At 40.0% G+C, this 22,391-nt stretch overlaps 1 protein-coding gene across 1 annotated transcript in view; it reads right to left on the minus strand.

The window, feature by feature from the left end:
- epha8 (eph receptor A8) overlaps positions 1 to 22,391 on the minus strand; it is a 343,673-nt gene that overhangs the window by 175,280 nt on the left and 146,002 nt on the right. The window contains exons 4-5 of the mRNA XM_050038788.1: positions 16,993 to 17,136; positions 13,452 to 13,601 (exon numbers count right to left, since the gene is read on the minus strand). Of these exons, the coding sequence (XP_049894745.1) occupies positions 13,452 to 13,601; positions 16,993 to 17,136 (294 nt within the window). The remainder of the gene's footprint in view (positions 1 to 13,451; positions 13,602 to 16,992; positions 17,137 to 22,391) is intronic.

The following is a 22,391-nucleotide window of genomic DNA, read 5'->3' on the forward strand; positions in this document are numbered from 1 at the left end:
GGTGCTTTCCACACAGAAGTTTATGTAGTCCGTAATGCATGATGTCATACTGTCAATGTCCTCCCCATGGGAATCGCTGAGTACCTCCCACACAGTGGCCTCGAAGCAGTCTTTCAGGGCCGTTAACTTGTTCATCTTGTTTGCCAGTGGTCTCAGTTTGCCCATAATGAGAGGGGGAGACATATCTTATGTCTCCTTTTCTCCATAAGTCTCTGTTGTCTGGACCCTGCTCTCCTTCCTCGCCACTTTGTCCCTCCTTTGCATCCCCTGTGTGTCCTTCTCCAGATTTCTGCTGGGATATCTGTTGTTCTGGTCGACATGCTGGCTTGGGTCAGTGCGATCAGCTGATCTCTGTAGTAAAAGAAGGTGGCCATGGGTGCACTGTACAACAGCGGCGTATGTAAAGGAAAGTAGTAATTCCACGGTGAAAAAGCAAAGCAGAGCTCTCTTAAGTAGCATGTTCAAAGAGGGCACAGCTTAATAATTTTGCCAGAAAACAATAACAAGTGTGAAGAAAGCTAAAGTTGTTAAAAAAACAAAAAGAAAAATAAGGCACTATCAGTAGAAACTGATACACACTAAAATTATATAGAATTGAACTATCAAAATGCTTTGCCACTGATCAACAGCACAATTTAGCACACCAAGTTTACCAAAATTGAACTCAAAACAAATCCCTTGACTGCAACAATAACATTGGAATGAATTTAAATGGCGTTAAAAATGTCCCTATTTTAAAAGCTTGTGTGACCGAGCCTTAATGCAGCTATAAGCACAGCACCTAATACCTCTGTGGTGCTACTGTAACAATTCAGTTTGTGATTTGAAATTAAAGCAGTAATGATTCAGTTTGTTCTCACACTGACATCGAGGTCTGTCCTGTTTTCAGCCCTCTCTAATGAGAGCCCACCAGATGCACAAAGAAGAGAAACAGGATGGTTTTTGATGAGGTTCACCTTTATACTAGAATACTCTTGGTCACCCTTCAGAGGATGGATTTTGAATTTTTCCAAAATGTGAATAGGCAGAGTACAGTGATGCACAGAAAGTTCTAGTGTGTCTTCGTGCCTTGTAAGGAGCAGTCTCCACATGCTGGAACAACATTATTACTGCTCAATTAGTCCCTTTATCTGCAAACTGATTTGATGGATTGAATAGAATTTTCACTGAAAAAACGGACTCACCAAGCTCCTGATACATCAACGCTGTGTGCTAATTAGACAGCTAATCATGAGTTTTGTGGATTTTTATTGGGCTGTCATTGGGATGTTTTTGTGTCTGTTCCATGTGAATGCTAGAAATTACGCACACAATGTATAAGCACAATCAACAGTTATCATTTAGCACTGTGTGTTTACAATTTTTAGTTAAGGGCAAACACTGTAATTGTTATAATTCATTGCTCCTAAGTGACGCACTGGTGGTGATATTGGTTGATAAACAGGAAAATAAAAGGTATTGATGCCTATCAGGGGTAACACATTACAAGTAACACAAGTAAAAAAGTAGTGTTTTTAAGGAACAATTACTTTTCATTTTCCTTTTATTAGAATGTACTTCTACTCTTAGCTCAAGTGTACTTGAGTTATTTTAATACCAAAATCTGAAAAACACAACAGTTACATGATGAAGTGCTTGCTGTCCCTCCAGAAAATCACTGAGATCTGTGCTTCTACGAACCCCTCTTCTGACCTCCACAAGCACGTTGAAGTAAGTTGCACATCCAGCAGGTGAAAATGTAGTTAGCTAGCTAACCTTCGTTACATTAATATTTCATGTGAAACATTAATCTTTGATGTGATAAAGGTTAAGAGTGGTAGAGAGGAAGAGATGGAGAGAGAGGGGGAGATTTTTCATATTTCAACTGTATAGGAAAGTGATACTCAACTTATGACCCATGATAGGGTGCTGGGTGGCTCTGCACACCATTTTCTAATTTACAAGGAAATTGATTCACGCTGGAATTTTTCAGTTTTTCTTTTATCGTACTTTTGATATACATTAAGCTGCCTTTATTACACCGTGCAGCAACCACCTTGACAACTGCCTACCCGCAACAGCATTCCCCAAAAAAGCAAGGCATTCATAAAAGCAGCTGCTATCTCTACAGTCTAAGGGCCAACAGGGCTTACGCCTGGTATTAAAATAAGTCAGTCATAACTTGGCATTCGAAAGCACTGGTCACACAGAAAGTGTTGCAGAGACAGGAGGAAAAAGAATGTAAAATAACATCAAATATGCAACGTAAGACAAGCTGTTAAGCCCGAAAGTCCCCCAATTAGGAGACTTTGAGAGCGACTTTGCAAGCACAGTGTGAAACAATGCACTGATCACGAAGAATATAGTGATGTTGCACATCAAATTAAACAGCAGAACCTGGGCTACAAGGCTGTAAAAACCATTTTTACATGCCCCAAACAGCTCAAACAACAACTAAATAAACAACAACAAATCCAACTCCAAACAACAACTAAATAAACAACAACAAATCCAACTCCATACAGCACCGATATCCCGACCCACTCGCTATATTTCGGGCTCTAACTCGACCACACGTTATTCAAAACACATGCCGTTCACCTCAAATGAAAGCTGAGCCTCCACTGTTTCCACACATATGCGTCAAAGCACGCTACGCCAAAGCTTCAGAGAGATAGAGGCCAAAGAACAACAGAAATCTTTTTGCCAAAATATATTTGTAATATTTCTCTTATCTTGTTGTTTTTGCCGTGAAAAGCTCATTCTGCCGTTAAATCATACTTCATTCCCGTTTACAGACATGTTGTCCGTCATTCAAATGAATCCGGACGGAAAAACTTGCCGGCCGGAGGTTCCGGGGGAAGCATAACAATGACCACTCACAGCAGCCGACATCGTCCCACAACGTGTTCTGCTGACTCTGATTGGCTTACAGTGCTGTCAATCTCGTTTTAGTGGGTATAGAGTCATTCTATTGGCTCTAACGAATCAAACGAGGTGTCAGTCACTCAAATCGGCCAAGCCGTCGCGGAGATACAGGCCTCCAAAGCTCAGAATAGAAACTCAGTTTCAAATGTAGTAGGTGTATATTGGTCAGTTTGGAGTGGGAAATAGAGGAAAAAAAACGAAACGGACAGTTGTTCATTTACAGAAACAAAAAATGAAAGATATAGGATTGAACATGACAAAAATCACATGCAAACATGGTGCAATTTTGGAGAGCTCGTCTGAATTTTCTGTACTAAAACCTCTCTAATATTGTTCTGCTTCACTTTATCAGAATCAACCTTTGCAGAGTTAATGTTCACATATTGTACTATGATTTGATAGAGGTTTAGAGCTGCAGCTGCATCATTCCAAAGGGATACTCATCCTAAAAATGCTTTTTTTTTAGGCAAACCTCAAAATGTTTCATTTGTGTTGTGTGCCATCTTCATTTACTCTTCACATATAACACATATACTGATATTTACACATCTTAACAAATCTCACAAGTGTTCCCTTTACCATGACACCAAAAGTATTCAAATAGACCTTGTGGTTGCAGAGATATATTCATTTCATTATGGGTATGCAATTTTCGAGCAGAGGCCTATAAATAGGCTTAGCTTTGAAAGGCTTAATGCCGGCCTTAAAGATGAATGAAATGTTGACTAAAATTCTATTATTTTTTAATGAATATAGTAGGTGTGTCCAAATGCTAACACATTGAAGATAACTTGAAAATCAACACCCCTACCACCCTAAAATGTAGGTTTCCATCAAGATAGACGAACAACCTGAAGATGTAAAGGTTCCTCTGCAGCTGTGTGATAAGAGGCGAGGTTCTATGTGTGGTTCTGCAGCTGAAACCTTCTGTTAGGTTTCAGGTTGGGCTGCCATTTTCTGTATTGATTGGGTCAAATGCAACACAGAAAAACTAAAGGATACAAGAAGCAATGCAACTCAAATTGTTACTGAACCTACCTTATGCTTTTAATTGAATTTAATTCAACTGATTGACAGTTGACACTTGTGACTTATGATGTCTGCACACAGATTTGGCTGGGGAAGATCACTGAACACTTCTCTTCAGGTTCAGCTCAACAACTAAGAAGTATTTATTGAAATATGGGTGTTTATTTTGAATGCTTAACGAGCACATCAGCATTTTGGGAATGGGTCCTGCTTTACATTTTCTTCACCAAAATCAACCCAACACAACCCCTTTTTAAAACTGAATTACTTGGCCCATATTTCATGGTGTCTGCATGTGTCAGCAAGAAACACCAAATTTAATATTACTTAGAAATATCTGCTTTGAAGGATGAGATTGGCCATATTCTATATTACTATTAATGTCAAGAAATTCCATGAAAAGACTTAAAGCAACAATGCGACAATCTGTCTAAAAAGTGTTGTGTCTGGAACTTCATATATATTCTTCCTCTGTGCAAAAGTGCTTCATTGTCATCCAAAACTATTAAAAACACATCAGTGAGCCACACAGTTACATTGGATAATACACCCATTACCATGAACACACACGCTGTTTATTCTGACAGAAGTTTATCACAGATAAACTGTCCTGCTGTCTTAAACACTCAGCAGAGCACCAAATATGGATTGATCTGCTGCTGAAATGCACTATTTCTTCCCTTCTGAGTAATGTTTGCTTAAAACTACAGTACCATGCTCTTTTGGGAAACTACTGATTCTTTTTCAAGATGAAGCATTTGTGGCTGCTTTAAATACTTATGTCTTCAGTAGGACCCAATTAAGTTGGGGTAAGTTGGGGTCCTGCACGGGTCCAGTTTTCAAGATCCGCCCCGACCCAACCCGGCGACGTACAAACCCGCACCCGAACCGCAAACCCGCGCATCAGGCCAATTAGTACCGCAACCCGGTCCGGCCCGTTGAAACACGACCCGCAGCCCGACCCGTAACCCGGATATAAAGTAATCATTTTGGGTCAAATTGGATGAATATTGAACAGCATATCGCCACAGTTAAGGTGCCAGTAAGTAAACAACGACCTGAATGAAGCAGCTCTCACAATAAAAACCTGACTTCAGCTCCATCATCAACCCTCTTTGTTCTTCTCCCATACGAGTGTAAAAGCACTCGTTTGTTACGTTTAATGCTTTTAAACTTTTAATCTATGTAAAGGAACTTTACATGTGTAATAATAGACTTACTTTCTGTCCAGAGCGACGTTCAGCAGTTACGAGCCGTCACGTGTTTTTAGAATCCATCGAGGAGAGAAGTAATCCATCAGGGAAACACTTNCCTACTGCTGGCAAAGTATCGATAAGCGTACCACTTCAAAAGCGAAAGTAAAAAAGTGCCGTTCTAGCTAACAGCCTATCAGCTCATTGTTGGCATGGAGATGAAAGCCCATTTACATGTGCTGACCAAACCAAACCCCCACAGTGAAGGAGTCATGTGTTCAGCTCGCGGTCGGCAAATAGGCGGCTTGCGGGCCAGATTTATGTTTATTTATGTTTATGTTTATGTTTATGTTTATGTTTATTTGGATCCCCATTAGCTGCAGCATAGCTGCAGCTATTCTTCCTGGGGTCCATGCAACAGACTTCCACTATGTGTTTACATAACACAAAACATACAATACACTTAACACTCAACATACATAACGCATAATATAACAAAACATACAACACGACATTGCACAAAACATAACACAAAATTATAACTAAGATAAACAAAAACAAACAAGAAAACAAAAACTATACACAATCATGGACAAGACAAGCTCCCAATAATATTTAACAGTAAGTACTTATAAAACAATGACTATAATTATTCCATCTGTTCATATGTGGGCATTATGAAAGACACTCATTCACACACAACTACGAGACAAATCATAGGATGAACTCTTATTTAGCCAATGTTCTAATTTAACCAAGCCCTTTATTAAATCATATCAATGTTTTTTTTAATAAAAGATGCTTTTTAAGTAAAATTTTGAATTGAGTTTTACTTTCTTCCTGCATGATGTGTCTCAGGAGTGCATTCCATTCCTGCATGGATCTGTAAGTGATTGTTCTTTTAATTGCATTTGTTCTTGCTTTCGGTAATGTGAAATTTCCTTCTGTAGCATGTCTGGTCAAATAGTTATGTCTATCTAAACTAAGAGATAAATTCTTATATAAAATAAATGGGGTCTTCGTAATAAAAATATTCCTCATAAATGAAAGCAATGAATAAAGTAATCTGTTTTTGACAACCAACCAACCAAGACAGTCATGCATTGCCACAAGATTTGCTCTGTAACCACAATGGAGCGCTATACGTGCTGCTCTGTTTTGTACTGTCTGTAATTTCTTTAACTTCTCTGCTGTCACATTTGACCACACAGCTGGACAATAATCAAGATTGGATAGGACTAAAGCCTGAATCACCTGCTTGGTTGAGTTACATGTCAAGAACTTTGCACATCTTCGCACAACAGAAACACCATTTCCCATCTTTGTGACCATCTTATTTATGTGTGTAGACCATGATAATTTATTATCTAGCATGACTCCCAGTAGTTTGGTCTCTTGGACTTGTTCAACTACCACATTGTTTATACAAATATTCAGACCAGGCATTTTACTAATAGCATAATTTGAACCAATAATGATGCTGTTTGTCTTAGAAACATTAAGAACTAATTTATTTTTGTTTATCCATTCAACCACTGACCTTAACTCTGAATTTAAGATAACATTTAACTCAGAACCTGTAGCTCCAGACGTGTATATGGTAGAATCATTGGCATACATCGAAATACTGGTCTTTTTTAAAACATGTGGCAGATCATTTGTAAAAATTGTGTATAGGAGTGGCCCAAGGCAAATCTCACAGGCAGGGTCAGGAAGTCAGTGTTTTTTGTTTTTTCCTGTTGACAGCAAAAAACATATAGAAAAATGTAAACCTTGTCCTCTAAAAACAAGGCTGAAAGAAACACTTTTTTTTTTAAGTGGGGTTGTATGAGGATTTTTTGAAGTGGGGTTGTATGAGGTGCTTAACCATAGTCAATGTATTACATACAGTAGATGGTAGTTGGTGGGCTTCCTGTTTGGAGAGGCAGACAGGACTAGCACCCCTGAAGATCAGCAAAGCATTGCAACAAAACATACTTTAGCCACTTATAAAAAGGCCTACCTAAAAAAGTCAATATCAGTTTAACTGTTCGCTCTCTTGGGAATATTTTCAGTGTTTTGTCACATGACAGAAGTAATAGCTTTACTGTTTACTATACTTATATTTCATGCTTGCTCTGCCTTTCATATAGTTTGCTGTGGTTATCTTTTATTGTGTGGTTTTACATTCATTTTCCATTATCGCTTTTCCTGTTCCTGGGCTGGAGCTTATCCAGCTGTCACTGGGCAAAAGGTGGGGTACATCCTGGACAGGTCGCGACCCTATCACAGGGCTGACACCCAGAGACAACCATTCATGCTCACATTCACACCTATGGGCAATTTAGAGTCGCCAATTAATCTGCATGTCTTTGGACTGTGGGAGGAACCTGGGGAAAACCCACGCTGACATGGAGCAAACATGCAAATTCTGCAGAAGGGCTCCCCCACCCCATGGTTTGAACCAGGAACCCTCCTGCTGTGAGGCAACAATGCTAACCACTGCAACACTGTGCTGCCATGGTTTTAAATATTGTTTTATTTTTTTTTCCTGGTGTTTGGTTTTATTTGTATGCTTTTATTGTGAAATTTCATTTGCTTGTTTTTGATGTGTTTTTACTTCCTGCCTGCAGAAGTGGCCTGGGGGTTATTCCATCAACGTAGCTAAGAATATCCAGACTAAGGTGTAATCTTGAAATTTGACTAAACGCCAACTCCAAATCTAGCGCCAACCCGTTCCATCAAGTGAAATCACCTGGCTCTAATTAACGCTAATTACCTCACCTGTTAAGCCTCAACTCATGCATGCGCCCAGGGAAAATGAAAAGCCTACACTGGTCGAGTGCTGAAAATGTTGCAAAATTTCAAAAGCAAAGGAAAGGAGCGAGCGGAGGCTTTTTCTGTAACAGAGTAAACGCTCCTTATGGAAGTGTATGAGGACTATAAGGAGATAATTACGAAAAAAGGCAATACTGCAGCAATTAATAAAGCAAGGGAGGTGGTTATATTGCCGACAGGCTAAATGCGTGACAAAGAAAATTCAGCATTTCAGCATTATATCATGTTATATAAATCCCGCATCAAAGGGACAAAATATATGTAGATAAGAACACCTATTAAATCTAACAATTCAAGTATGCCTAATGAAATTCACCAAATGTGTAAATTAATATTAGTGATAGACAATTTATCACATTTATCTACTGATTCCTATGTACATTTCAGATGATGCATTTAATCAAACTATTTTATGTGAATCATCACATTTATCACATAATTGATTGTAGATTATGACATTTCCGAAATGATCAGTTTATAGGAAATAATCACATTACATTTATCTATTGATTGTAGAAAATTCCATTTAGTAAATCCATCAATTCAGTGGAGATGAGGAAAACTATTAAGTGAATACAGGTGATAGTGAATCAATGATCTATTTCTCATCATTTGGGAGTCAATTGTAAGCTCTATCCCTTATTATATCAAAATAAGGAAAATCCCCTTAAATGTATAGAATGTGCTATAGGATGAGGAACTGACAAACCACAATGCTGTGTGTCCCATTTTAATGTGGTTGTTTTGTGTCATGGTTAATAGATATAAATAATCATAAATATAAAAGATAACCATATGTTAATGTGATCATCTCAAGCCCTATGCATGATGTATGGTGATGCTAGAAATAATCAAAATTAATAGAAAATACACCCTTTTTACCTCTCTCCAACAGTTGCCTTACTTAGCCTCTCAGTATCACCAACACTATATAGGAATGTACTGCTAGCAAAGAACCTCAGTGCAATACAGACTGACTGCACAGTGGACAGAGACTGGCTGTGGCATGTGATCTTTATAATGTGTGGTTCCAGCAAACTGCATAGATACACTATGCTTTGCCTGCTGAACCGGTACCTCTCCCACAGATAGGAGCCCATCTGTATCAATGGGTTGGTCCTGTCCTGGAAGACCCTTGGGGCTGGTGGTGGTTGGAAGGCCCTCTGGACAATGGGGGCCTCCTCATCAACAGGATCCTCGATGAAGGGGCATGCCATTATTTCCTAATTTACTCTCTCTTGCCCTGTCTCTGTGTCTCTCTGGGTGTGTCCCTCTCCTTCTCTTGGATGCACTCCTTATATGGCTGTTGTCAGTTGACCAATTGGCTGTGACTTCGCTAGCCAATTGGAAAAAGAGTGGGGTGGGGATGGGAGGGCAATCACATATTCATGTGATTTGGTGTATACAATCTTTTTTAATGCCTCAGTTTCATTTTATTATCAGTTTGTTTTTGTTAGTTTGATTTTGGCTTTATTGTTGTAAGTGTTTTTTTAATTATCTTATTTTTATTACATTTTAACACTACTAACCCTAACCCTAACCCTAACCCATAAAATATATAACAGAATTAATTAAAAAACAAAACAAATTATTACATTTTAGTTTGTTTTGTTTTTTAATTAATTATGTTATATATTTTATGATATAATATATATATCTACATATTATTTTATCATTACATGACAGTTGTGAGTGTGTAAAAGCACTGGCAAAACTGTCTTTTAAGTGTCTGTTCTTGTCTATTGAACATTTTTTGATCATAGATTGATCATAGATGCCTTATATTTTGTCCCTTTGATGCGGGATTTATATAACATGATATAATGCTGAAATGCTGAATTTTCTTTGTCACGCATTTAGCCTGTCGGCAATATAACCACCTCCCTTGCTTTATTAATTGCTGCAGTATTGCCTTTTTTCGTAATTATCTCCTTATAGTCCTCATACACTTCCATAAGGAGCGTTTACTCTGTTACAGAAAAAGCCTCCGTTCGCTCCTTTCCTTTGCTTTTTGAAATTTTGCAACATTTTCGGCACTCGACCAGTGTAGGCTTTTCATTTTCCCTGGGCGCATGCATGAGTTGAGGCTCAACAGGTGAGGTAATTAGCGTTAATTGGAGCCAGGTGATTTCATTTGATGGAACGGGTTGGCGCTAGATTGTGATTTGGCGTTTAGTCAAACTTCAAGATTAAACCTTAGTCTGGATATTCTTAGCTACATTGATGGAATACCCCCCAGGTTGGTAGAAGCAGAAGAAGAAGGGAGCGGGGAGACCGAGGCAAAACAGTACTCAGGCATCATAAAGAGACAGATAGAGTTAAGAACTCTGCCCTTGAGCATGAGCACCATAACTGCCCACTACTGAAAGTGCTGTGGAAAGGAAACAAAGTAGGCCCAGCATTTTTGGATTTGTTTCTGCCGGTCCCCATTTTTTTATTTACAGGACAGCATTCCCCAGCACCGATGAATGACTGAGAAAACAGATGTTCCCCCTTTGGCAGGGGAAGTCATTTTTCAGTCATTTTATTTATTTGTAGGCATGTAGAGTAATTTGACGTGATGGTTGAGTACAGCTATGCTTTTCAGCAAGTGTCTCTCTCACTTTGCATTGGTTTTACATAATCCTCCGAAGAGAAATGTTCACCGCAAACACTGAGTTGTCTCAGCCTTGCAGGTGAAGTGTTGATGTCTATATTCTGTGTAACTAGCCACAGCTGTTTATATTTCTTTGTTTAAACAGCTGAGAAAAACTCAATTGCACACATCGGGCTCTAGTTTCGCAGACCGGGCGAGGCGGGGGCGCAGCGCACCTGCGCTTCGCCAACTGGGTGTGGCCAGGCGGACTTTGCAAGTTTGGCACACCGTGCGCCTGGCGCAGCTACTCGTCTGTCCCACCTCCGTCCCTCCTACCGGCGCAAGTCGGAAGGAGGGAAGAGAGAAGGCGTGGAGTGGGTTTTACACACATCACACCAATCAAATGAGCCCCTCTCCTCGCCCTTAAATGCGCCGCGCAAAGGCGTAATGAGAGTTTACTCAATTTACCATGGCAGAAGAGAGCAGCAGCGTCAGACGGCCAAACTTCTCCCAGGAGGAAACTGATGTTTTGGTCCGGGAGGTCCAAGCTCGCAGTGTCCGAATATACGGAACTTCGAGCAGACCTCCACTGGCTGATGATGCAAAGGTAGCCTGGGAGGAGGTCACCACAATTGTAAATCAATGTTGCGTTTCTCTCGTGCACGCGCGCTCTCTCTGCGCTGCGCTGCTCGAAACTAGCTCTGCGCGGGGTTCGCCACCCTGCGCTGAGCCGGGAAACTAGAGCCCATCATCTTAGAAATCTCCAGAAAAGTTAAATTTGGTTTTCAGTCTGATCTTGCCACAGCACTTCTTGACCCAGACAGGTGATGTGTAAGTTCACGGCACTGTTGGGCTTTTGTGTTGGAATATGGAAGTTAAACGGTTGAGAAAAGTAGTGCCAAAGGAAAGGGCTTTTGTGACAGCAAGGTAAAGCAGTGAAAATATTCCCAGTATAACATCCACTTAGACTGATATTGATTTTTTTAGGTTGGACATTTTTTTAAGTGGCCAAAATATTTTTTGCTTTAAACTCCCATCCACAGCATTACTTAGCTGAGCTTCTAGGGTGCTGGTCTCACCTGCTTCTCCAAACAGGGAGAGTGCACATTGACTATGGATAAGTACGTCATACAGCCCCACTTTGGAAAATCTGAGCCATCCCTTTAACGGCATAACAATTCTTCAAAAACTACAGCCAACAATAAATAAGAAAAATAGAACTGCCACCTCACGGTTGTATACCTCCACGCACCAGTCAAGTTGCACAGAAGATATCAGCACAGTTTCAAGGTGAACACCCAAGATTAGTGTCACCAATTATGTATCTGACAAAATGTCTCTTCTTCTATTCCTGAGTTATGATATTGAATTGTGGCCAGAAAAGTGTTTATGCAGAACTTTATGATGTCACAGTGAAGTTAACCTTTGACCTTTTGAATGTAAATGTCATCTCTTCATTGTTTTATCCTAATATAGACTTTTGTGTGAAATTTTGAAACAATTAGCATGCATGGATTCTTGAGTTTTGGCCAAAAACATGTTTTGTAGGGTCACAGTGATCTTGACCTTTGACCACCAAATTCTAATAAGTTCATTGTTGAGTCCAAGTAGATGTTTAAGCCACATCTAAGGAAATTCCCTCAAAAGGCTCTTAAGATATCATATTCACAAGAATGTAACATACAAGATCACAGTGACCTTGACCTCTGACCTATGACCACCAAATACTAATCAGTTCTTCATTTAATTCAAGTGAATGTTTGTGCCAAATTTAAAGACATTTCCTCAAGGTGTTTTTTGAGATTTTGCGTTCACAAGGATAAAATGGACGGAAGGTCACAGTTTGACCCCCAAAATCTAATCATTATATCCTTGAGTCCAAGTGGACAGTTGTGCCAAATTTGAAGAAATTCTCCCAAGGTGTTCTTGAGATATCACATTCACAAGCATACAATGGATGAGGTAAAAGTGACCTTGATCTTTGACCTCTGACCACCAAATTCTACTCAGGTCATTGTTTAGTCTAAGTGGATGCTTGTGCCAAATTTGATGAAATTCCCTCAAGGCATTTTTGAGATATCACATTCACAAGAATGAAACGGACAAGGTCACAGTGACCTTGACCTTTGACCACTAAAATCTAATTAGTTCATTCTCGAGTCCAAGTGGACAGTTTGGGCCAAGGGAGGGATGGATGATGGACAGACAACCCAAAAACATAATGCCTCTGGCCATGGCTATTGCTGACATGGAAGCATAAAAAAGCATCTCTCCCAGTTCAATCAATCATAATGTATTAGGCAAAACACTCATACACCTTCATACCAAAACTAAATGTTCTATCATTGAGCCAATAACTCAAGCACTGAAGACAGCAGCCACTGGTAACGTGTATTTGACAACTGTTTGTAACATTGTCAGAATGTTGGCGCCAAAGCAGAAACAAAAGAAGAAAAGATTATAGTAAAGGGTAAAGCCCCTGCACAAACAAAACTACAGCCTATCTGAAGTTTTGTGTGTCCTCTAGCTAACTCAGGATTAATGTGTAGTAAATGTAATGACTGTGCACAATGAATTATAGTGTCTTTCATATCTTCATCTTTGTAACAATGTAACGTATCAATAAAAGAGTAGCTCCACTATCCAGTATCAAATTTGACAATGTTATCAATATCAAACTATTTCCCATGATACTGAACTGAGCCCTAATGTTTGTTTTCTTTTACAGATCTGCAGCACAAAACAAACTGAGTGACGAGACTGTAAGATGTCTCGTCACTGTGGATGTTTCCAACTTGTCTTGAACTCCTGCATGCTGAGAATTGGAATCAACTTAGAATCTAAAGTAAGCCTTTGCTTCAAAGACCTTGGACTGACACCCTACTGTATCAATCAGTATGTGTGCTGTTGTTTAGTGTTGTTGCTCATACCTCAGTGTTGAGTTTAAGTCTGCGGACCCCCAGGTCCACCCCTGTAAAGCTCTCATCAGCAGCGATGGTGTCAATCTTTATGAACTGGTTCTCCCGTACAGCCGAGCCTACTGCTCTGTCAGACTCATAGTAGTACAGGTTGAAGGTTTCCTGTAGAATAAATAAGGTAGTATGAGTACAGAATGTGTGTTGATTGTGTTACAAAAGGATACATTCTTACCCAATTTACTTTTAGTACACCCACAATGAAAACAAATGTAAATGCAACCAAGACGCTTTGCAGAAACACTGAAATTACCTCAGGTGGTGGTGTAAATTTCATTGAAAAGTTTTTCTTACCACCTTTTTTTGGTAAGCTCCACATCTACTTTCCTACAAAGGACTGTTTGGTCTATATTTGATCATTAAAGGGATAGTGCACCCCAAAATGAAAATTCAGCCATTATCTACTCACCCATATGCCGACGGAGGCCCTGGTGAAGTTTTAGAATCCTCACATCCCTTGCGGAGATCGGCGGGGGGAGCGGCTAGCACACCTAAAGGCAGACGGCGCCCCAGACTAACGTCCAAGAACACAAAATTGAATCCACAAAGTATCTCCATACTGCTCATCCGTAGTGATCCAAGTGTGCTGCAGCCCCGACATAAAAAGTTGTTTCGAAAAATGTCATATGAACTCTGTTTTTAGCCTCACTGTAGCCTGTAGCTCTGACTGCTTCTCTGTGCTCTGCGCTCATGTGTGCACGCTCAGGGTGATCGGTGATGCACGGTCTCTGAAGAGCAGCAGTCTCGTCAGTACTGATGTCCAGATTCTCAAGTGCAGGCATCGCCAATTCCCAGTCTGAGCAGCAAAGACTTTCCTCATCCGTTAGCATTGCTCTACATTTGAAACAACTACACCACCAGGTTTCCAGTGCTCGATTCCGGTATTCTGCGGCTGGCTGAGGGTTAGGCTCATGAGCTGCGGCGGCTGCCTCGTCCAGTAGCCTGAGTTCCGCGTCCGTATACTCGGGCTCAAACAAATACGGCTCAACAAAGAAATGCTGTTCCTCCTCAATTTTAAAGTCTTCAGACATGTTGGGCTGTCCTTTGCTAAAAGACCATAGTGCAAATTATCTTTTAGCTCTGTGGTTACTGCTGTCTCCCCCTGCGGTGCATGTGTCACGTGATGTAAACACGGGTGAGCAAAGCTCATGCTTTTGCTGGTCTCGCACAAGCGCGTACACGTGAACACGGAGCACAGAGAAGCAGTCAGAGCTACAGGCTACAGTGAGGCTAAAAACAGAGTTCATATGATGTTTTTCGAAACAACTTATGCCGGGCTGCAGCACACTTGGATCACTATGGATGAGCAGTATGGAGGTACTTTGTGGATTCAATTTTGTGTTCTTGGACGTTAGTCTAGGGCGCAGTCTACCATTAGGTGTGCTATCCGCTCCGCCCGCCGATCTCCGCAAGAGATGTGAGCACTCTAAAACTTCACCAGGGCCTCCATCGGCATATGGGTGAGTAGATAATGGCTGAATTTTAATTTTGGGGTCCACTATCCCTTTAAAATTAAGTGGCAACCTTCGGGCCTGAAAAATGAAGCCAATGAGTAAGTGACAAAAACTGCAGCTCGTTGAATTGCCTCTTGGCTGACCCAAAAAGCAAGTCATTCCCCATAGACCCCCATGTTAAAATACACAGCAGAAATAAACATATTTACAGCCTGGTAAACAAAACGGTTAAGTCTCTAGGCAGAATTTTTCCTGTACATGACAACTGGACATATCGTGTTTTTTTTAATGACGGCCTACTGCCTGGGCCACACTGCCCGCGTGAGCCGTGTGTGTAGTGTGGAACCTCTTATTTTTCATTGCTGCCCAGGTTAACTGCTTTCAGCAGTCACACTGCCTGTGTGAGCAGCACTCTTGTTTTTCTTTTGCCGCCCAGGTTAACAGGTTTGAGCAGCCACACTGCCTACACAGACAGAGTGTGAATTGCAGAGCCTCTTTTTTTTCTTTTGCTGCTCACGTTAACAGATTTGAGGAGCCACACTGCCTGCATAAGCAGCATGTTTGTGTTGTGGAACCTTTTGTTTTTCTTTCCCCACCCAGGTTAAGAGATTTGAGCTAATCTAATCTAATCTAATCTAATCTAATCTAATCTGCTCAGGCGTGGCCTGGCCTTTTTTCTTTTTTTTTTTTTTCAGCAAAAACAAAATGTGAAAATAGTCTTTTTGTGGTCCAATAGTCATTGACATGAAAACACCTTTCAATACAGTTTTAATCTTCTTTATCTTCTTTATCTATCACAGTAATGAAAAAATGAATGAATGAATGAATTTCCTGTTCCCATTTCAAAATAAAAGTTCTCTGTTAACATGTCTGTGGACAGAATCCCATTGTTAACACAAGGCTTTTTATTGAGAAATATATGCAGGACCGTGTTGTTGACAGTGCATTGGCTTGAATGGTTCCATAAATCATATGGACTACCGGCTTTTACGTAAGCCTTTTACGTAACCATGGCATAACTCCAAATTCACAAAGTACAGGCATAGCCGTAGTTGTCATTTTTTCATTGTGTTTTCAGTTTCTGGAAGTTAATTGTACATTTTTGTCGTCTGAAAAAGTCTTGTTGAGCATTTGATTGTACTAAAAGACTCTAAGAAATCAAATTTAGTTTTACTACAAGTACATGTTGTCATAATGTTTTCAAGCATGTTTTTGCCGACGAAAAATAGTATTGGCATTAGTATTATCACAGTCAACCATTTCAATTCAATTCAATTTTATTTATAAAGCCCAATATCACAAATCACAATTTGCCTCACAGGGCTTTAAAGCATACGACATCCCTCTGTCCTTATGACCCTCGCAGCGGAAACCATTTCTAAAAATCCATTGCGCTAACCAAACTAGCAACTAGTACTGGGGGCATCTCCACACTGTCGACCAAACATGTTCGTGTCTGGCTCTAAAAAAATCCGAGATGGCAATACCAAAATGCCAGACTTGAAGCTTAAAGAAGGGAGTCCACAAACCAATGGGTGATATCACAGTGGCTACATGCATTATTTATTGTAGCCTATGATTAAAATTAACTCACTACCAAGCCGCAGAACGGCTACAAGTTCTCATTTTTTTTTAGTTTTTTGATGGTTATGATTATATATGCCTAATATACATAACTGCTTTTATAAAGTGCCTTAGTGTTAAAATGCATGCCCCGTAGCTACCCAACACAGACAAATTATTTGGTACAATTGTTCTTTTCACAGATTAAGTTGAGCAGGATGTCAAATTAACCAAATGTCACAAAAGTCCTTCAAAGAAAAAAAAGTAATTTCATAATTATGTTTAAAGGCCATTGTGAGTCTTTAAACTGTGTAAGAGTTTAAATAGACTTCATCTCAGATTGTGATTTTGAAATGCTAACTATATACACTAACATGAGTTAAACTAATTAATTCAAGAACTCTATTTTACAGCTTTGTCCCCTTTTTTCTATCCCCTCTACCTTCCCTATCCTCTTCTTTCTGTCTGAGTGTTATTACCTTGCAGGTGCCCAGTACTCCAGGCATGCTGTTGCAGTCTCTCAGGGTGAACTTGACCTCAATGTAGATCCTCCTTGCTCCCTCTCGAGGAATCCAGCCCGTCCTTAGCCAATTGTTCTGGCTGGGGCTCATCACGTTACAGACCTGAGGCAGAATAAGTGTCAGAACCAGCAACTCTAGCAACAATACACATCAACAGTAAAAACAAACATTATCGTCCTTAAAGGAGCTATGTGTGGCTTTTGTTTTCCTTTTTTTGTTTGTTTTGGAAGATGTCCCCACTCCTGTATAATGCTCTGTTGTTTTGAAGCGCGGAGCAGCTGGCTGGAGCTCTTCACAACAGCTAATATGTATTAAGGTGAGAAAGCCTGAGTTGACATTGAGATGAACCTTTACTCAGTATGGCAGACATTATGGTAGACACTGTGTAGTGTAAGATTTAATCTTTAATCAGGTAAAGGTGCTATACTGCATAAGTTGATCAAGAGTAAAGGTTATATAACCATGTTTTATGTATAAGTTCCTATAAAACTGTTTGTTATGCATTTACGTGTGATAAAACATTGTTATACAAGTCTATGTATATTCACATTGAAGAGCACACATATACCACACCATGTATTGTTTTAAAAATAACACACGCACACTAACGTTTGTATTGCATGACACACACTCTAAAGTCCACATTGTATTAAAGCACAGGGGATTGTATAGAGAAAATCCCCAGGTTTTATATGTTTTTAAAAAATAAAGTGAAACCAAGCTCAAATCTAATGGTGGGAGAATTTGGGGATTTCCAGGCCCGGAGATTACACCATTAGGTCATGTCTGGACAAGGGCCCAAGGGGCCTGCCACCAATATGTTTGGACCAGATGGAAAAGGGCTAAAAAGAAAAAGACTTGCCACCAATAGATTTGAACGCAGGTGGGAAGGATTAAAGGAAAAGGGTGGAGATTCTGTCGAATCTTCACCGGCATAAAAGGGAGAACGCTGAAACTGAAACTTTAGTCTTGCTCCGGAGCCTGACTCAATGTGTTGTATGTGTTTTTGCTTGTGAACACATTAAACTCGATTGCACCTGATTCTACTTGACTCCAGTGTTTCTCTAAGTATCAGCCAGTTGAACCTAAGGTACTAATTCAACTCAGAGGACGATTTCCAGGAGAAGTAGGAGTCGAGGTCGGGAGCCATCTGGCCCACTTCCAGGCACCGATTTTCGCTTCTACAACTGACCACTTCAATCAGCATTTGACTGACTGCTTGATCTACTGAAATCATCGCATTATCTTTTCTTATTCTATATTATCATACATATTTCATTTTTTACATTTTATGTGGCTTATGTTACTTGCTAATGGTAGAATGCGCCATATTACATCTATAATGGTTTAGGACTTTGGAAATACACAAGTAACATGCCCTGTCCCTGTAGATTTCTGGGCCTTGCGTATTTCGTATGCTGGAGATATTTTGTTTGCTATATTCATATTTTATTTTGCTGTGGTTATTTTATATTGCAGGGTTTTATATATTGTTGAAATTATTTTATTCCTATTGTTGGGATTCACTGGACCACAGATGATTTGTCAATTTTTAAAGTCTAAACTGGACATGTGAAGGCTTTTCTTCTCTGCGTGCTCTTTGCTCTTCAAGAGAAGACAACTATCTGGCCCTTATCTCCACAGGATGCCGTATTCTGTGACCTGAATGAGAGACCAGTTTTCATGCCTGATTGGACAGTACTTTTATGGTGTCATGTGAGTCTGTGATGTCACCAGGCAAACTCTAAGAGAAGTCCTGCATTCTTCACTCTCTATGTCCTCTTTCCTGCTGGGCCCTTGACCAGCCCAGACAGGCACTCTCTTGCTCCTGGGCCTTTGACCGGCCTAGACGGCCTCTTTCTTCCTGAGCTGCCAGCTCAGACTCTTGCTCCTTGCTCACAGACTTGTGCTCTCCTGGACCATGACCTGCATGCCACAGCAGGAGCAAAACCAGGAACCAGGGAAATTAGTGTGCAAATACAAGGTTCGCTAACTTTCCAGCAACCAGCATAACCAAGTTCAGTTAGCACCCCAACATCTAACTCTATAAGGACCCCGAGCAACCGGCTTCCTCGAATCTGCACCTTTGCAACAAGGACACAACAAAGACTGCACCTGGAACCACAGCTCTTTCCAGCTTTCCCCTGCCGGCTAACAAAAGCAGCACAGCTCAAACCAACTCTTCCCTCCATCCATTCAAGAATTGGTAACATAACTGGGCATAGCTTTATCACAGCTGTACACGCTAAGCAAGACTGTTTAACTGAATGTATGTGATTTAATGCTGTTTATTGAGTCACTGTTGTGATTGTTTGCAGTTAAGTTATTGGTTAGTTGGCTTCGCCAAAGCTAAGTGATGTTAGTTTGCTAATGCAGTATACAGACAATGTCTTGCACTCAACTAAACATCCTCTGCACTAATCCAGACTCTTTGCAACACCCAAAGAGGTTCTCCGCTTCTTTTCCTTTGTCTTTGTCCTGACCACACCGTCAGACAAACCCTTTGCCCGACCTGAAGCCAGCTTTGATTCGGCCATCTTGTAGTTCTCTGTTGTCAGCCATCTTATTTTGTAGGCCACACAACCCTTTGATTACCACACCTGCCTTAGTCTTTTTTTTTCGCGCGCGCACACACACACACACACACACACACACACACACACACACACACACACACACACACACCAAGCTTGTATATAGTTAGTTAGAATTTGTGTGTTTTGTTTTGCTTTGTTTCCTTTATGAATAAATATATTTTGGAATCATACCTGCTGTCTGTTTGATGTTGCACAAGAGTGAATGAATAGTCAGCCTCTGGTATGTCAAAAATTCTGAAATCCTTCAGGCTTTACTATTAATTTTGGTTATGGTTATTAATTCAATTATTAATCAAAATTCCAAATTGATAGTTTAGTGAACTTTAAGAGACTTATTTTTCCCCTTTCGAGAATGGTGCCCCACGAGGTGATTTAATTTAAATTAAGTCACATTATTTAACATAATTAATAATCATTTTTAATAATTATTTATTAGTTCAGATAGCCAATTTGATACTTTAATTGGAGCTCTATTACCAGGTCAGGACCATGTTAAGGCTTAAGTCCCGACAAATGGTACCGCCATGTAAACATAGCACTGGTGCCTAGATCACAACATTTTGGGTGTCCCTGTGTGACACATAGTATTATCATAGATTCCAAATAAAAAGTATCCCCGCCTAGTAGATTCCCTACATTTTTGGTGCCTCCGTGTGATGCCAAGTATTGTTTCCAGTATTTTTGCTATCCCCCCGTGAGGCCTCCTAGTATAATTTACAACACTGTGCTTGGTTTTATTTGCATGCTTTCAATCTGAAATTGCGTACTGCTTTTATATTGCTTGTTTTAATATGTTTTACTTCCTACCACCAGATGGAAACACTTGCATCTGGTTGAGCTTTTACCCTTGTAGTGACCATCCTCTTAATCAGCGAAGCATGAGGGTGTAGACACAACTGTAAATGGTGCTCTGGAGAGGAGGAAGCAGATGCATGAGATATGGAAGTGAGGACGGAGGAGGAGTCAACAGGAACACAACAACAAGAAAGAGACTGCAGTGATGAGGGAGAGCAGCACTAATGGTACTCCAGCTCAATGCCGGCAGAGTTCTTTGTCACTTGAGTACCCAAACGGCCCTTTATTAAAGTCTGTAACAGAAGAAGTAAATTAGGCCCAAGGTGGGGACACATTACTCCTTCGTCTTTGAGTAAGCTTATAAATCCAATCTGATTCACTACACTAAAATGAGAGTGCTGGTATTCAAAGAAACAGAGCGTTCTATTTCTACATGAATTAACAAACGGTTAATCAGTGAGTTAATCACACATTCACTACACTTGGTGTTTTGCTGTTGCGATTCCTCAGACAGAGTGCCCAGAGTCCACTCTGCTATTCCAAAACCTGGCACACATGGTGCATTTTATGGTTCTTTTTATTGTGAAAATTCATAATACGAGACAAAATGAAAAGACACATTTCCTCCCCTGCTTCTCTCCACTGGAGTTACCTATCTGGCTGTTGCCAATCTTTCCCCATGCATTTGGCACAGCAGCTAAAGAGGCCCAGCTGTCCTTCTCTGTCTCCACATTTTCGCTGTCTGTCTGTCTGCGTGTGATCCTTATCATCTTCATCATCATCCACCTGAATATTACTATCTGACCTGTTGAACATGAGCCATTTGAGTTATGAAAGGATACTTATTGACCTGTTCCTGTACTTTATCACGGATGTTTCCCGTCGCCACATTTGCTTCACTGATTCTTGGTCAAATAGCTCTCTCAAGGCTTTTGACGGATGTGAAAAATGCAGAAAAGTAAACATGCCAAGAAAACTTAAATTACTAAAGTCTAAAGTTTTGTACTCAGAGTGCAACTATGATTGAAACACTGTGTGGTCATAGTTATTTATAGACATGCAAGAATTTCAGATGAAAAAAACAGATTAAGTGTGCAAAGGCGTTTACTCTGCCTTACTCTGCCTCTGGTCCACTTACCCTGACATTTTACCATAATCCTAACCAATACCACTCCTCTTGCCTAAATCCAACCAATCCTACCAACAAAGGCAATGAGTACTGGCCACTCATAGAGAGATGAGGGTGGGTCATTCCTTCACTATCCTTGGATTCGCAAATTTGCATATGCTGCAGCACTCAGAGTGAGTATTTCCACATGTACCCTGACCTAGCCCTGACCTCTGTAGGGGGGTATGGGGGGAACCTACCCAGGAAATTTATTTGATGAAGAAGCTCTGTTTTGGTGCTTTTATTGCTTTCTGGCATCTTATTTACCCTTTAAAACAGTTATATACTTTCCAGATTAATTAAGGATTGTGCTGTTTAAAATATTAGTAGTTGTTAGTAAGTAGTATTGAGTAGAAACACAATACTTTGCAACTGCTATCATTACAATTTTGCGTTACAGTACTTGCACTTGAGTGCTTCCATTTTATGTTACATTATACTTCTACTCCTCTCCATCTTAGAGGGATATATTGTACTTTTTACTCCACTTCATTTATTTGTCTGCTTTAGTTACTTATCATTTACATATACATATCTATTGTTATTATTATTATTATTATTATTATTATAATTATCATAAAGGTGGAGCTCATTTAAATACTTTATATACTGCTGAGCATCTATAAAACTACGTCATCATTTATCAATGATAATTTGTAAAGATATGTAAAAGCTTTATTTATATAGCACCTTTGAAAACACAGTTACAAAGTGCTGTACAATGAAACTAAACACAATTAAAGCTGCGGTAGGTAGAAAGCCTGAAAACGGTTGATTTTTGAGTCTCATCTGAGTTA

The sequence above is a fragment of the Epinephelus moara genome, chromosome 24 (genome assembly GCF_006386435.1).
Source record: "Epinephelus moara isolate mb chromosome 24, YSFRI_EMoa_1.0, whole genome shotgun sequence".
Taxonomy (NCBI): Eukaryota; Metazoa; Chordata; class Actinopteri; order Perciformes; family Serranidae; genus Epinephelus; species Epinephelus moara.